Here is a 14646-nt window from a genome sequence, read left to right on the forward strand (position 1 = left end):
CCACTCCCCACACCGTGGGGTAAGTAGTCATTGGGGTAGAATCATGTGCCCTGAGTAAGCGCAGTGAGCCAAGAATGACAGCCTTCTGCATCTGTGCGGCTAAGTTTTCTGCCTCAGGGCGGCAAGTCAGTATGATTTTGAGATTCGAGAGTAGAGACGACACCATTCCACCAAGGACTCCAATAATCAGAACGACCATCTTGACAAAGTGGTCTGGATTGAGTCTGCGGAGTTCAAAGAGAAAATCTCGATATTCCATCCGTTTTCCTTCCACGACAAATATCGTCTTGCTCTGGTGGTTGAGAAGAACTACATCAGGCTTATTAGCTTATATGATCTAGGGAACAAATATTTGCAATGAATTCGGTACTTCTCGTTCCTCATAATGGATTAATATCCTCTGGAGCGTAGGGCAACACCGGTGTCTCGTCAATGCAGTAAGAGTGCCGTAGATGGTGATATAGCACTCTTAGGTCCACGTTATGTCGATATAGGCCGAGACCGCATACGCTGAACATGCTGACAGCAAGTGCATTAGGGTTTCGGGTGCCTTGCGTCAGTAATCTCTATATCCATCCCGCGACTGCGGTAGACTAAAGTGTTGCTGACACCATCCTGGTAAGCCATGATGAACCCCTCAGTTTCCGACTTCAGTACGCTTGATCTGAGGAAAGCGAAAGTCAGGCGCTTTGATAAGCCAAGGTCTCCAATGTTATTGAAGATGACTCCATGTATTGGCTCATCCTTGTGTTTCCGCAGAGGTGAGGTGATCTCTGCGGCTTTAATATGAGGTTTTTTGCTGAACGGGTTCCAACTTGGTGATAGAGTTGTGGTCACCTGTTCAGTGTCGAAAACTAAACCTAGTTCACCAGCTGCTCGGGCAGCTGCCCTGAAGAGAAATTCTCCAATTCCTGCTCTTTCGTGGTCACAGACCATGTAGAGAAGGGGATCCGAACTTCTGACGAGTTCACAGGCTATATCCAGTACCATCCTGTCATGTAGACACTTCAAACTCAAAAGTTCACGGTCTCCCTGTTGTCGGGGGAACTACAACCGTGGAACGGACGACTTGGAATGTAAACTCCTATAGAGATGCATCATTTTTTGGGTCTTTACGTCGAGTTGATACAGCTCCTCCCGGGTCCACTTCACTACTCCAAATGAGTAGAGTGAGATTGGAACGGCAAGCATATTTGTTGTAGCAACTTTACAGCAGAGTTCTTTTATTATCATCATATTATTATTGCTATTATTTTTATCGATTAAATATTGAATCTAGATGCTTATTATTCCATTCTCGACAAATACAAATTCACCCACGGACAGCAATTCAATTTTATATATTAGATGGTATGAAGGCAGAGATGATTATTGACTCATAATTGGAACTGAATATCATTAGAATAGTAGAGGAATGTTCATTGGTGATAGTCTCTTTTGTAATACTTCATTGATCTACTCATAAAATATTCACTATTCAATCACGTCTCGAATTCCAATGAAATGAACAACTATTTACATGAATACGTTCAAAATGTTTTCAATAATTGTAATGTAATAATGTAATAGTAATAATCATTTAATCATGCAAAATATGCTCTCAATTCGATTCGTTACCGAAGAAGCTGTGCTAAAAGCATGAAATCTTCAATGTATCGAAAGCCAAGCTTTGGGGGTGGATGATAATTCAATCACAATGTTGAAACTTTGTAGCCAGTTTATAGATAAATACATTACACATATCATCAGTTGTTGTTTCAACTTTTAATATTTTCCAGACTTGTGTAAAATTGTCGTTGGGAAACTCATTCCCAAGAATAATGATCCAGCTACTTATTCTGATCTCAGTAGACTCCCGGTTATGGGTGAAATGTTTGAAATTTATTCACAAATTATCACCATCGCAATTTAGTTTTAGGCACAGCTTTAGTACAGGTGCAGCTTTTGCTACTGTTACACAGGATATTGTTGGGAGACTTGATAAGGGAATGAAAAGTACTCGTGTTTTATCAGATTTTTCTTAAGCATTCAGTACTATCAATCATGAGCTGATTTGCATAAAAATCAAATATTTTGGTGCTTGTGCTGTCTTATTTCTCATCTGGTCTTAAAATGTTGATGGTCACCAGGTGCTCCTTATATCTTGATATTTCATCTGGAGTGCCATAGGGTTCCAATCTGGGATCTTTATTGTTCATCATTTACACTACTGGCATCATCTCGTCCATCGAGTATTGTAAAATACGAAATTATGCTGATGACACACAGTTTTTTTCAATCGATGAGTTTGTTAACGCACAAAATCTCTTTAACGCTGATCTGGATTTGATCAATTATTTGTCTATCAAGTAAACATGATTTGAAAGTTGATACTAATGAAACGATGATGATGAATTTCAGATCGCAGAAGAATCGTAAACTTGCAGAAAACAATTTTCACTTAGAACTAGGTCATACTATCTTGACTCCTGTCAATACAGCTGAAAGCTTGGCACCGACCTTTAATTCACTGATCATGTTGAAAATTCCAATAAAAAACGCTTATATATCATTGGAACTGTTAAACTGCAATCTTTTTATTTAGAGCCTTTTTATTCAGATCCAATCTCTAAAATAATGCTTAGTGATAGTTTGGTGCTAAGCCACCTCAATTACTTTGACTTCATATATGGGCCATACTCATTTGATTCAGATAACAATGAATACATACAGTTCAAAATTCTTGTTTCCGTCTAGTTTATGGAGTTCGTAAGTATCATCCATGTCTGAAGCCTTCAAAAATTCCCGCTGTGGATTCATTTCTTCCTTTCTTTGGATGTGTCTCTACAATTTATGTTCGACAATGGAAGAATAGAAACCCAGAACGCTGTTCTACTGACTCTTGTACTATCAGAAGCAGTACAGAATTAATCAAAACCCTCAGCTCATGATCAAACTGACTTACTCAGGCCAGGAAATTTATAAACTACGGTTGATTGCAACTCACCTCTCCAGTTATCGTCCAACACTGGTTCGTACGTCAATTTGTAGCCTTGCAGGAGTCCATTGCAGTACTCCGTGGGGGGCGGCTGCCAGCTGACTTGCAGCGATTGCGATGTGAGGGCGGCACATCTAACGTCTTCGGGAGGCATGCTGGGAACTGCAAATGAGAAACTTGCGTTACTTCATTTCAGAAACGGTAATGGAGTCCTAGATTTTTGTGAGCGTCAAAGATGCCCTTCATTTGTGAGAAAATGGGATCCATCGAATGCTTTTTAGCATATTTTGAGGCGACTAGTTGATGGATACCTAGTTTTGATTTTATAAAAAAAGAAACATATCCATGATATTATTATTTCACCAAATATCTCAAGCATGGAAAAAATCTATTCATAACATCCCAAACGAACATTTTTTAGATCAGGGTCATGAATACGTAATTTATAAGTTACCCCATGAAGAATAAAATCATGTTTTTGTAGCCTTGGGATAACTGATTCATTTCATTAATTTTTGTTCGGAATGATGCATTCTTTTTCTGATGTTTTCAATTCATCATCACGAATAAAAGATTTTCGTAGATTAGAAAAGTGTATTTTCATCAGATTGAAATAATGATCTAATATAAGTCATATTTATGATGTTTATTGTTTTATCAGATATTTCACGGAAAAGATGTATATATGACATCCCAAAATTAACGTCATTCAGAACACTATCGTATATACCTACATGATTTATAAATCATTTCTATGATCATCTCATTACGAAGAAAGTATTTCCTTACTATCTGCAAAATACTGATGAAAACCATCATATGATCGATATTCTGCAAATACAATATCTACTGGTCATAAAGAGATAATTACAAGAGAAAATTATTTTTTTCAAGGACGAAACACAAGCTCTACAGGAAAATCCTTAAGGAGCTCTCAAAGCGGTGCCTGTGCGAAAGTAGCGATTCACATTGGATTCGAATCACTCGATACGAATCCATTTGGAAAAACAATTTCAGGAAGTTTACTCCACATTAACGCAGTTCTCCAGATTGAAGAGTTCTTAAACAAACTGATGAGCAGCCAGGGTCCGTCGCGTATTTCTGACATGTACCGCTCTTGGTGGAATCAACTGTGCCAAGTAATTTGAACAATTTCCTTGAAAGTACCGATAAAAGAGAGATAAGTTTTCAACCTTTTTTCGATGTTCCAGGCTTTGAAGGTTGCACGTAATGTTCGCATCTCCAATCAGGCAGATGGCCATATTCTGGATGGAATCCAGCAACTTCAGGGTATGCATGGAGATAGAGCTCCATACATGAGAGCATTACTCCAAAGAAGGTCTGATCTGAGCTTTATAAAGCATCACAAGTTGCAAAGGTGTGTACAGTTTTCTGGTTCGGAACAGTGTTCTGAGCTTTTGAGAAGCAGCCTTTGCAATTCCAGCGACATAATTGTGCCAAGACATATTGATGTCCATTTTAGCCCCCAACAAACTTATCGAAGCAGAGAGCGGAATTGTTTGACCTTTATCTTCTTGGAGAAAAACGATGCCTGGCTTTTTGTGGCATTCAATTGAACCTGGTTACTTTCGCACCAATTTGAAATCACTTCTGCCGCCTCCTGCTGCCGGTGAAGATGTGTCTCCGTAGCCGATGTCCTGGAATTCAAATGGTGCAGTCATCAGAAAGCAATAAATTGAATTCTTGGTTTTTCAATAAGTCGTTGATATAAAATAAAAATACGGTTGGAGACAATATGGACACCAGCGTTGGTGGTCGTTCGACAGACGTCCATCGACGGCCACTTCCAGAGAACGTTCTTTTGAAGAGTCATACACAAAAATGATCCATTTTGCTAATACAGACAATTAGAGTGGTTTTACAGGTGCTAATATCAACAAAAAAAATTATCGACCTTTCTCGGGGAATTTTCACATCCCACAATCTAAATTTGTAATGGGGAACTTTATATAGTAACTTATCGAGATAAAACAAAGAGTTTGCCTTTTCCACATCTGTATGGAGTTCTCCATCGAAAATTTCTATATTCTCAGATTGTGGAATGTGGAAATACTTGCAATTTTCGATAAAAAACTGAACAAAAATATAATTTTTGTTCGAATATCTTGAAATGATTATTTTGCTACTATAACCTGTTTTGTATTCCAGTTGTATTATTTTCTTACCGTCTTCCAAGGTTTGAACCACCACGGCTTCTGATAGAGGCCCTGCCCCTACTTCGTTGAAGGCTTGTACGACTATGGTGTATCTGGTATATTTGCTGAGATACGATAGCAATATTTCACCACCATCTTCTCCATCTCCAGTAACTGATGTGAAGTTGTATGTACCCATACTAGCCGTCCGGTATCCAACATTGAAGCCCTGCAATCATTCAGCAGGATTACAAATACTTCATTGAAGATAATAAAACAAAATATGGACCTGAAAAAAATTGTACCAATTTAATATACCTCAATACTTGAATTAGTGGATAAAATTACATTTTTATTTCCAAAAGATCAACAAAAATCATATTGGAAGTAGGTACTATGATAATTGACACTGAGGATCAAATTCATTCATTGAGAGGATGACAGTTTGGTTTTCCTCCTTTACATTTCATAGTTAGGTTAGATGAGGTCTACAGTGAGTGGGTCTAGTCGACCTTCCACCGCAACCCGCAAGGGTTTATTGTGGATCACACCTATTCACACTCGACCAAATAAACCCAGCTTCTTAACAAAGCTGATTAGTTTGTATGGTGAGTGGTCTCTCAGGTCAGATGGTAAGAGTACGGCTCTGCCGCACTCTAAAAACATGATTCGGTCCCCAGCGAGGCAGGCACAAAGTATAGGCTCCGCTGTTCCACCATTTTCCAAACAGAGGCGACACACTGTCTTCCGACAGTCCGAGTCTCTGCATATCATAATTTAAATGACAGTGACCTGTGAGAAGGCCTGTTAGACATAGAAGTTCATCCCTACTGTAGTCCAACAACTGTTTGGTATCAAGCTTCGAAGGGGGAATAAACGCCTTGTAGTGAGCCAATCCTGGAAATCCATAAATCTTCTTGCCATCCAGATGTTCAATCTTTGTTTGACAAAGCCTAATGCTATGCGAATGACACGTTGTGGTCCGATGAAGCTGCTTGCAGCACCCTTCTTTGCAAGGAAGTTAGCAGCTTGATTGCCTTCCAGTCCAGTATGGCCAGGAATCCAGACCAGAGACAAACTGTTGAATCTTCCTATCGAGAAGAGTCGTTTTCGGCAATTTGCTACCAATTTAGACGTTGCTTGGTAGGAGCCAAGAGCTTCCAACGCCGCTTGACTGTCCGGGAATATTTTCATTGTATGAGGTTGGATTTATCCAATGTCTCTGCATACAATTCAATAGCGTAAATTTCCGCTTGAAAGACAGTCGCATAAGTTCCTGGAGGATCCAGTCCTCTCTACCCGGGAATAGTACTTCATAAGGCAGTTCGTAGTTGTTGGATGCATGAAGTCAGAGGTCATTTCTAGAATGCTCTATGACTTCCAGTGTCAATCAACAGTCTGTTGCAATCTGCATTAAATTGATTTGTGCAACTGGCAATGTGCAAACGTCTGTATGGAGTCCAACTAGCCTCTCTCTATAGAAGAATGTGAAGAGGAGGCAGATCTAGAAGGATCTCCATGGCCGCTGACAGTGTGGTACTTATGGCACCACTGATAGCCAGACAAGCCTGTCTCTGTAAGTCAGAGACCTTCGCTTGGGCCGTTTTCTGCAAAACCTTCGGCCACCACGCAATTGCACCATGAGTGATCATTAGTCTGACAATCATCACATAGATCCAAGGGATTTGTTTGGGATCCAAACCCCAAGTTTCACCACGAATCCTTCGACATGTCCATAGAGGCAGTCTGGCTTTGTGTAAAACTTTTTTCAAGTGAGCGTTCCAGGTGAGTCTATCAAGTACAATGCCAAAATATTTCACCTCCGTTCCAAATGGAATGGCCTCACCATTGAGGGAAAGTGGCTTCAGATCGTCCAATTTTCTCCTTCTGGAGAAGGGTTGCTGGGGTTGCCAGACATCTGCTCCCTCAGGCACCAACTGTGAACATCGTCCAACGTGCTTTGGAGGATATTACAAGCTACCCTTCTCGACGTGGACCTTGCCAGGATGACAAGATCATTTGCATAAGCTTGCAGATTAACTTTTTTTCTGTCGAGGGCATCAAACAGACTATCCACCAGGAGCGACCACAGAAGGGGAGGTAGTACCCCACCTTGAGGGCACCTCCCCTGGTGACCCTGAACCTAAAGGCATCTCCTTGAAGTGTCGCAGTTGCAGTTCTGTTTACCAGCATGGCATAGATCCAGCCAGTTATGGTCCATTCTATACCTTTCCTAGCCAGAGATTATCGTATAGATTCAGGTAGTGCATTGTCAAATACTCCTTCAATATCAAGAAAAAGAGCAACCGCAATCTTTTTGTAGTCAAAGAGTTGGGAGATTTCCTCAACAAGGTTGTTTAATGCTAAATCTGTCGATTTGCCGATTCGATAAGCATACTGGTGGTTATTCAGGGGGGATGCATATAATGCTACCCTCCGTTCAGTATCCTCTCAAGTCCTTTCAACAGGAAGGATGTAAGACTGATTGGTCGTACCGGTTTAGACTGTTGGTCTCTCCAACCCACTTTAGGTATATATACCACCCTTGCTGCCAACCAACTGGGTGGTACATATTTCCATACTCTATATTATTTCCAGTCTGTTTAGAAGAAGAGCTGGAAATATATCATCCTCTCCAGGAGATTTGAAGGGCTGAAAGGACTTCATAGCCCTACATTTCATAGTACTTGACTGGCCAATAAATAGCGTATACTTATACACAGGAAAAAAAAAGTTGATTGAAAACCATCAAGTGTGGAGTTCCACAAGGGGTTCTGTTTAGGTCCGACTTCATTCTCAATTTACATCTAGAGGACTTAAAACAATATTTCTTTGGTTGAGATCTCATGAGTTACATTTTAACAATAAATATCGCTATACAATTATAACCAGAAGAAAATCAGATTACAATACGTTTTTTCTGAATTTCAATAATAATTCGATAGAGTTTAAGGAAGAAGTAAACATTCTAAGTTCATATCTAGATCAGAATTCATCTTGGAATTCACATATCAGTCGACTCAGAAAGAAAATTGCACCTCTTATAGACACTTATATTTTATGAAATAATGAATATTATTCCTCTTGAATATTTAGAAACAATTTATTTTGTTCTGATTTATTTAAATCTTCAATACCTAACATCAGTTTGGGCGACAGCTAATTCCTCTCATTCGGAACCTTTATAAATCATAAAATGTATATATAAGCTGAATTAGATAGAGAGGACCGGCAATCTGTATGAACCTAGAAAATTATTTAATATTAGGGGAATATACTATTTCAAAATATGCATGTGCAAATATGCACAAAAGTTAATTTGGTTTGAAATGCAATTTTCATGATGGAGTTAATTCATATAATGAAATACCTAACAATATGAAAAATTGAATTATATGAAATTCAAAATACAACTGAAAAAATATATTTTTTAATAGGCTGACAATTTTCTAGTTTCACAAATTTTTATTTGTTTTTATTATTTGTTGTAGTATTTTGAGTATGTCACTTTGTTTCTTCTATAAACATGTAATGTTTCTTGAGATTGATATATTTATTATTATTAGTATCAATATTATTATTTTTATTCGTTGGATATAAGACACATTCCAGAATGGATATGTTTTTGAATTTGTTGAAATAAGAACGGGAAGGCAATTATCGTTTAATTTTCGTTAACCTAACTTCGGGAGTGAATAATTGGACTATGAATGTGAACTTTGATAGCAAGCTATAAGCAAAACGTGTTTCGATGTTTCTCAACATGGCATAGAGAACGGACACAAAATAAGAGAGGAACGTTTGAAGTTGTTGAGACCAGTTTACGACAAGTTTTAAATAACATAGAGGCCCAGCTGAATGTAATCTGTGCTATTAATGTAATTCTATATTTTTAAAGGTTCATCTATAGTAGATTTATTTATTAGTGACATTCTATTCCAAATAAATATTATTATCACTGCTCTACAGTTGTATTGCTATTATAAAAATGTGCCTAAATGTGAATTTACTACCAAGTAAATTATTTTCGCTCTTTGTTTAATTAGAAATTGGCATGATATTTCGAAATGTTTGTGAAACCTCAGGAATATTACCGGAGTTTTTTCCCAACACCAAATCGTTATTTTCACAGCTCGACACGTGTTTTGATCACCAAGTGATCATCTTCAAGAGGAAGATAAAACTAATAACTACTCAAAACTAAAGCTATTTATACAAATCAGGTACATCATAGAGGTAGGTAATCAGTAATACCACCCATACAAGTGTACCACCCTAAATTAATTTTACAATTGGCCTTTCTATTATTTACAATATGTCCTTATGTATGTTTAAATGTTACAGCTATATATAGAACAATTTTCAGCTATATAAAATTAGTTTCACAATATTGCCTATCTAAATATATTTACATTGTGTCTTTTTGTAGTAATCAGTAAACCAACAATATTATTTCAACAAGCTATATAGTATGCTATTTGGTATTGGTCCGTTGTCGTTATTCATAATATTATTATGTTTACTTATTTCCACACTCTCATAGGCATCTAGGCATCTAGAATAGCTTGTTGAAATAATATTGTTGGGTTTACTGATTACTACAATAAGACACATTGTAAATATATTTAGATAGGCAATATTGTGAAACTAATTTTATATAGCTGAAAATTGTTCTATATATAGCTGTAACATTCAAACATACATAAGGACATATTGTAAATAATAGAAAGGCCAATTGTAAAATTAATTTAGGGTGGTACAATTGTATGGGTGGTATTACTGATTACCTATCTCTATGATGTACCTTATTAGTATTAGTAGCTTTAGTTTTGAGTAGTTATTAGTTTTATCTTCCTCTTGAAGATGATCACTTGGTGATCGAAACACGTGTTGAGGTGTAAAAATAACGATTTGGTGTTGGGAAAAAACTCCAGTAATATTCATTACTACACCAAAGGTTCCACAGTATATCACAAGTAAACCTCAGGAAGTTCTTATAGCCAATGCATTCTGGGAAAGCGAGAAATCTTTCATCTACTTTGTACTTCAACATCGAAAAGGTCATGAACATATCATAGGGTTATCATCACTTCTTGTTGGGACGATGGACAGTATTTTTGATACAAAGTCAGCACCCTACAGAATATTACATCAAACACCGTCTTCTGAAGTATATTATTTGGTAGCTGGTGCCATGACAAGAAAAGAAATATTGCAAGATTGGGATTGGCTTTTTAGTAACGTGTGCAAAACTCTACATTCCTTTGATAGTGAAGATGATATAATAGAGTTTGTAACATGTAAAATAGAGTCTGTTATTGCCACAAGACATGAAGCTAAAATTGATGATGAAGATACTACATCTCTGAAAGTGAAATCTCAAAAGTTCCAGATATTATTTGACTTGCCAGCAGATGAAATACTTGTGAATTATTATTCATGCAGAGAATTATTATTCATGCATGTATCTATCTCTGGATCATTGTTGCTTTCACGCCTTCATTCTTGGAGTCGATACCAAGGAGTGCATACGTTGGTCACAAGTTATCAGCTTAACCAAGAAAAACAGTCTCATTTTACCTGATTCCGTACAGATAGATATGCACCCGAGAAAAAAAGTACAATTTCACTATGTTCCTTGAGTTTATGAAAGACGGAGCTCATTATATATAATTATTATTATTGTTTCATCGGTTCGTGATGCATTTGTATTTAGTTTATAGTTTATATAAATATTCAAAAGAAGTTTTATTCACATACTGATGATGCTAACTTGGTTAGCAAAAAGGGTTTCAATAGAAATATTCCACGCCAGAGGTTCCAAATTCTATTCGTCAAGTTTTGGTTAGCTTGTTTGATATACATTATGCCTGATAACTTCAACAAATCATGCCTTTTCGCTGGCTGGAAATATTTTGAATTGGATAATCACCTGAATATCACCGTGCCTCAATTCCGGCATTGGAGGAGACCAAGTCACTAAAATTTCGGTAGAAGATATCGCTCTGGCTGCAGGATTCAATGGAGAACCCGCAGGACGTTGCGGTTCCGTCCTGAGAACGAGGTCCTCGCTTGGCGAACTCTTTCCTGCTGGACCCTCAGCGATCACGTGAAAGATGTACTTCGTGGCAGGTTTCAGGTCTTCAATTAGGGCGACGAAAGGTAGTGGAGAATCGGTCAACTCAATTTGGTGCCATGACCCTGAATTGAAAAAAAAGAAAGGAATTGAGTGGAGACAGCTCAGTTGAGGTGAGTACGAAGTATAGTTCATCTCCTGCAGCTCTAGTGTGAGGAAGCAGTGTTTGAACTGCAAAAAGGGTTATGTAGCCCTATGGTTAGAGTTTTGAATAACAGAGTGAAGCGATGATTACCTATCATTATTAGGAATTGACGTTGGGTAATATCATTTTATGAATTTAATGAGCATGTTGTGAATGCACTCGAGGTCTTCAATGTTGTTGAAGAAGACACTATGCATTGGCTCATCTTTGTGTTGCCGTAGCAGTAAATAAATCTATGCGGTTTTATGTGACTTTTTGCTGAACGGATTCTAACTCGATAAAAAAGTTGTGGTCACCTCGTTCATTGTCGAAAACTAAATCAAGCTCATTAGCTGCTTGGATAGCTGTCCCGAAAAGGAACAACAATTTCGCCTCTCTCATGGTCGCGGACCATGCAGGAAAGGAGATCCGAACTCCTTCAAGGGCTCCATCCAGTACCATTCAGTTATGTAGACACTCCAAACTGGAAAGTACACGGCCTCCTTGTTGCGCGGGAAAGTACAATCGTAGAACTCATGATTTGGAATGAGAAAGGAGTTTTTACGTCGAGTTGATACATCTCCTCCCATGTCCACTTCACTACTCCAAAAGAGTAGAGTAAGATTGAAACGAAAAGCATATTCTTAGCAGCAAAGTTGTTCTTTACCGACAATTCCGATGACCAGATTTGTCGGAGTTTATAATGATACTGGTCGCAGAGAGAATTCTTCACTGATGTTGCCTCTCGTGAGGTAATATCAGTGTTCCACCCTGAGGTAATATCAGTCACTCCGGCATCCTTGTTGTAGGATCTATGGTGTAGAGTTCTTCCATCTACGAGCTATACATCCTTTCAATAATCTTCGCATCGTCCTCTTCTGATAAAGACTGTCGCATATTTGTTTATCCCAAATTTCATACCGTTATTATTCATGTACTGTTCCACCACTCTCAAAGACTGATGGAGGACCTTTTCTCCGGAGCCATAATGTTGAAGATCATCGATATAAAACAAATGAGTGACCTTATGCCTCCGGTTCTCGGGTATTATATTCTCGAGTATTTCTGAGTGCAACGGGTTTGCGTGACATACTTATAGACTCACACAAGATCAAGTACTTACTGTCCAGTTCTCTGTATTCAACAATGAATTTGAAAACTTCGTTCGAGTCTCCAGATTTATGCTGCCACTTCAAGTTAACAGATCTGCTGCTTATCATAGCCGCCTCAAGGTTCTGTGGCGGACCTGGTGGTTCCTGAACCATCAGTTGTACCAGCTGCTGATCTCTACCGTACATATTACTAGCTTGACAGAAGTACGCACCGCTGTCTTTCGCGTCAGCGTTGATGATTTGTAACTCTGCAGCCACCTGAAAATAGTTGAAGTTCACAAAATCATGAAGAAATCAATCATGGAAATGAAGCCATTATCGCTACACGATGATATACAAAAACACAATTGAACTGAATGAAAATAAACGGATTGAAATAGGATTTATCGTTTATCAGTTTTGATGTAGATGAACCATGGTCACCACTTTTTTCACTCTAACATCAGATTTCTTTGATCTTCCGAATACTTGCCATGTCATTTCCATTTTAAAGGCGTTGAAGGATGAGTTTCTGATCCTTGGTCTATACCAGCGAAAGTGTATCTGTTTTTTATTTTTTTGTTTAGAGGATATGGGTGATTTTCTTTTCAAGTGCATTCGGTAATTTCCGTCTACGAATTACCATCAAGGAAATGGAAATATTTGATCACCAGGGAAATGAGAGCCCAGAATAGTATATTGAAATGATGATAGTGTTGGTTTTTCTGGAAAGTTATTGCAAGGAGAGGTTTTTTTTGAGATGATACTCCAGTTCCTCCGCCTGTTGAGTTTTTTTTTGATATCTTTGTTCAGCTAATGTGATTCAACACTCTAGTCTGTCGAAGACCTGCATGGAGAGACTGTGAGAGAAACTAAAACCATCAGACGCCGACGAATTTACTGTACTTGCTGTCAGACCTCAACGAGCCTGAGAGGACTGAGCCAATCAGATGGAAGGGCAAACTATCACCAGAGGAATGGGACACAAACATCAGAGAAATGTGAAAAACCGACAAAGAGATGGTGATAGAGATAATGAGGTGATTAGTGAAGCGGATGTAGTAGAGAACGAGGTGATAGGCCGGATGAGGACTGAGGTAACGAATGTAGTCGAAAATGAGAAATTGTTACAGCCTTGTTATTGACTACAACAATTATTTTTTAGAAGTACTGTGAAAAGTCATTTTTGAGGGAATATCCTGCAAATGGTTATATCTTGGAATATATTAATGAAGTAAAAACACACAAACGGACTCAATAAGGCTTTTCACGGAAAGTAACCCTTGCAATTCACCCTTCAGACAGTTATTCAAAAAAGAATTTGTTGAAAGCGAAATCATGTGAATTTGTATCAGTTATTATAGATTCCAGAATCTAATTACAATTCATAACCGTGATTAACATCTTGAAGGGAACAATCACAAAGGTCATTTTTGTAAAAAATCTTGTCAATTTTATTATTTCCTGATTTTTATCAGAACATCGATTTCCATGTGTTGCTCTCAACCATATACTCACCCCATCAGGAGTAACATCCTGTTTAACATTCACTCTGTAGTTAGTGGACGGATTCATTTCCGTTTTTCCCCCTCGTAGCCATATAACGCTGATTGGTTTGTCCCCATTCACATCACAATGTAGTAGAGCGGTGTCACCTTTCTTGACGGTGACTAGCCGGGAAGGGGCAGAGAAATAAGGAGAAGCTGAAATAATTGAACCAGATTAGAGACTGCTGTAACTGAAAAGTTGACTAAATAACGTTACTCACAATCAACAATACGGATTTCCAAATTCTATAAATGAAATGGTTTTTAAAACGATGTTTGAATGAAATTCAAAGATTGGGCCATTAAATATTCCTTTTTGAACTACTGAAAATGTATCTGCTTCAAGAAATTCTATATTTTGTTGCTATCGAAGAAAATGTTAGCATTTCTAGAAATGATCTGAATGAATGAAAATATTGAAGTAGTAACATAGAGAAATTCAATGAATTACAGAGACTTCAATGAAGGTAGGTTAAGAAATCAAAAACCCATAGAAAATCAAGTAAATATGTGAACTCTGCCAGCAGCTTTCCGTCATTGCTAGATAATAAAACTAATGGAAATGAAATTCTGGACGCTGAAATGATCAAGGAGATAATTCAGACAATTGGGCAT

At 37.9% G+C, this 14646-nt stretch overlaps 1 protein-coding gene across 5 annotated transcripts in view; it reads right to left on the bottom strand.

The window, feature by feature from the left end:
* The window catches only part of Dscam2 (Down syndrome cell adhesion molecule 2), a 521384-nt gene that overhangs the window by 25046 nt on the left and 481692 nt on the right, over positions 1-14646 (bottom strand). For all 5 annotated transcript variants that reach the window (XR_012465668.1, XM_074176354.1, XM_074176353.1 and 2 more), the window contains exons 15-19: positions 14003-14187; positions 12517-12763; positions 11066-11334; positions 5164-5362; positions 2987-3139 (exon numbers count right to left, since the gene is read on the bottom strand). Coding sequence is in view for 4 of the 5 variants with exons in the window: in XM_074176354.1 (XP_074032455.1) it covers positions 2987-3139; positions 5164-5362; positions 11066-11334; positions 12517-12763; positions 14003-14187 (1053 nt within the window). In the remaining variant the exon portion in view is untranslated. The remainder of the gene's footprint in view (positions 1-2986; positions 3140-5163; positions 5363-11065; positions 11335-12516; positions 12764-14002; positions 14188-14646) is intronic.

This window comes from Leptinotarsa decemlineata, unplaced genomic scaffold (genome assembly GCF_025532065.1).
Source record: "Leptinotarsa decemlineata unplaced genomic scaffold, Ldec_3_MD MMD2_tig00001719_RagTag_RagTag, whole genome shotgun sequence".
NCBI lineage: Eukaryota > Metazoa > Arthropoda > Insecta > Coleoptera > Chrysomelidae > Leptinotarsa > Leptinotarsa decemlineata.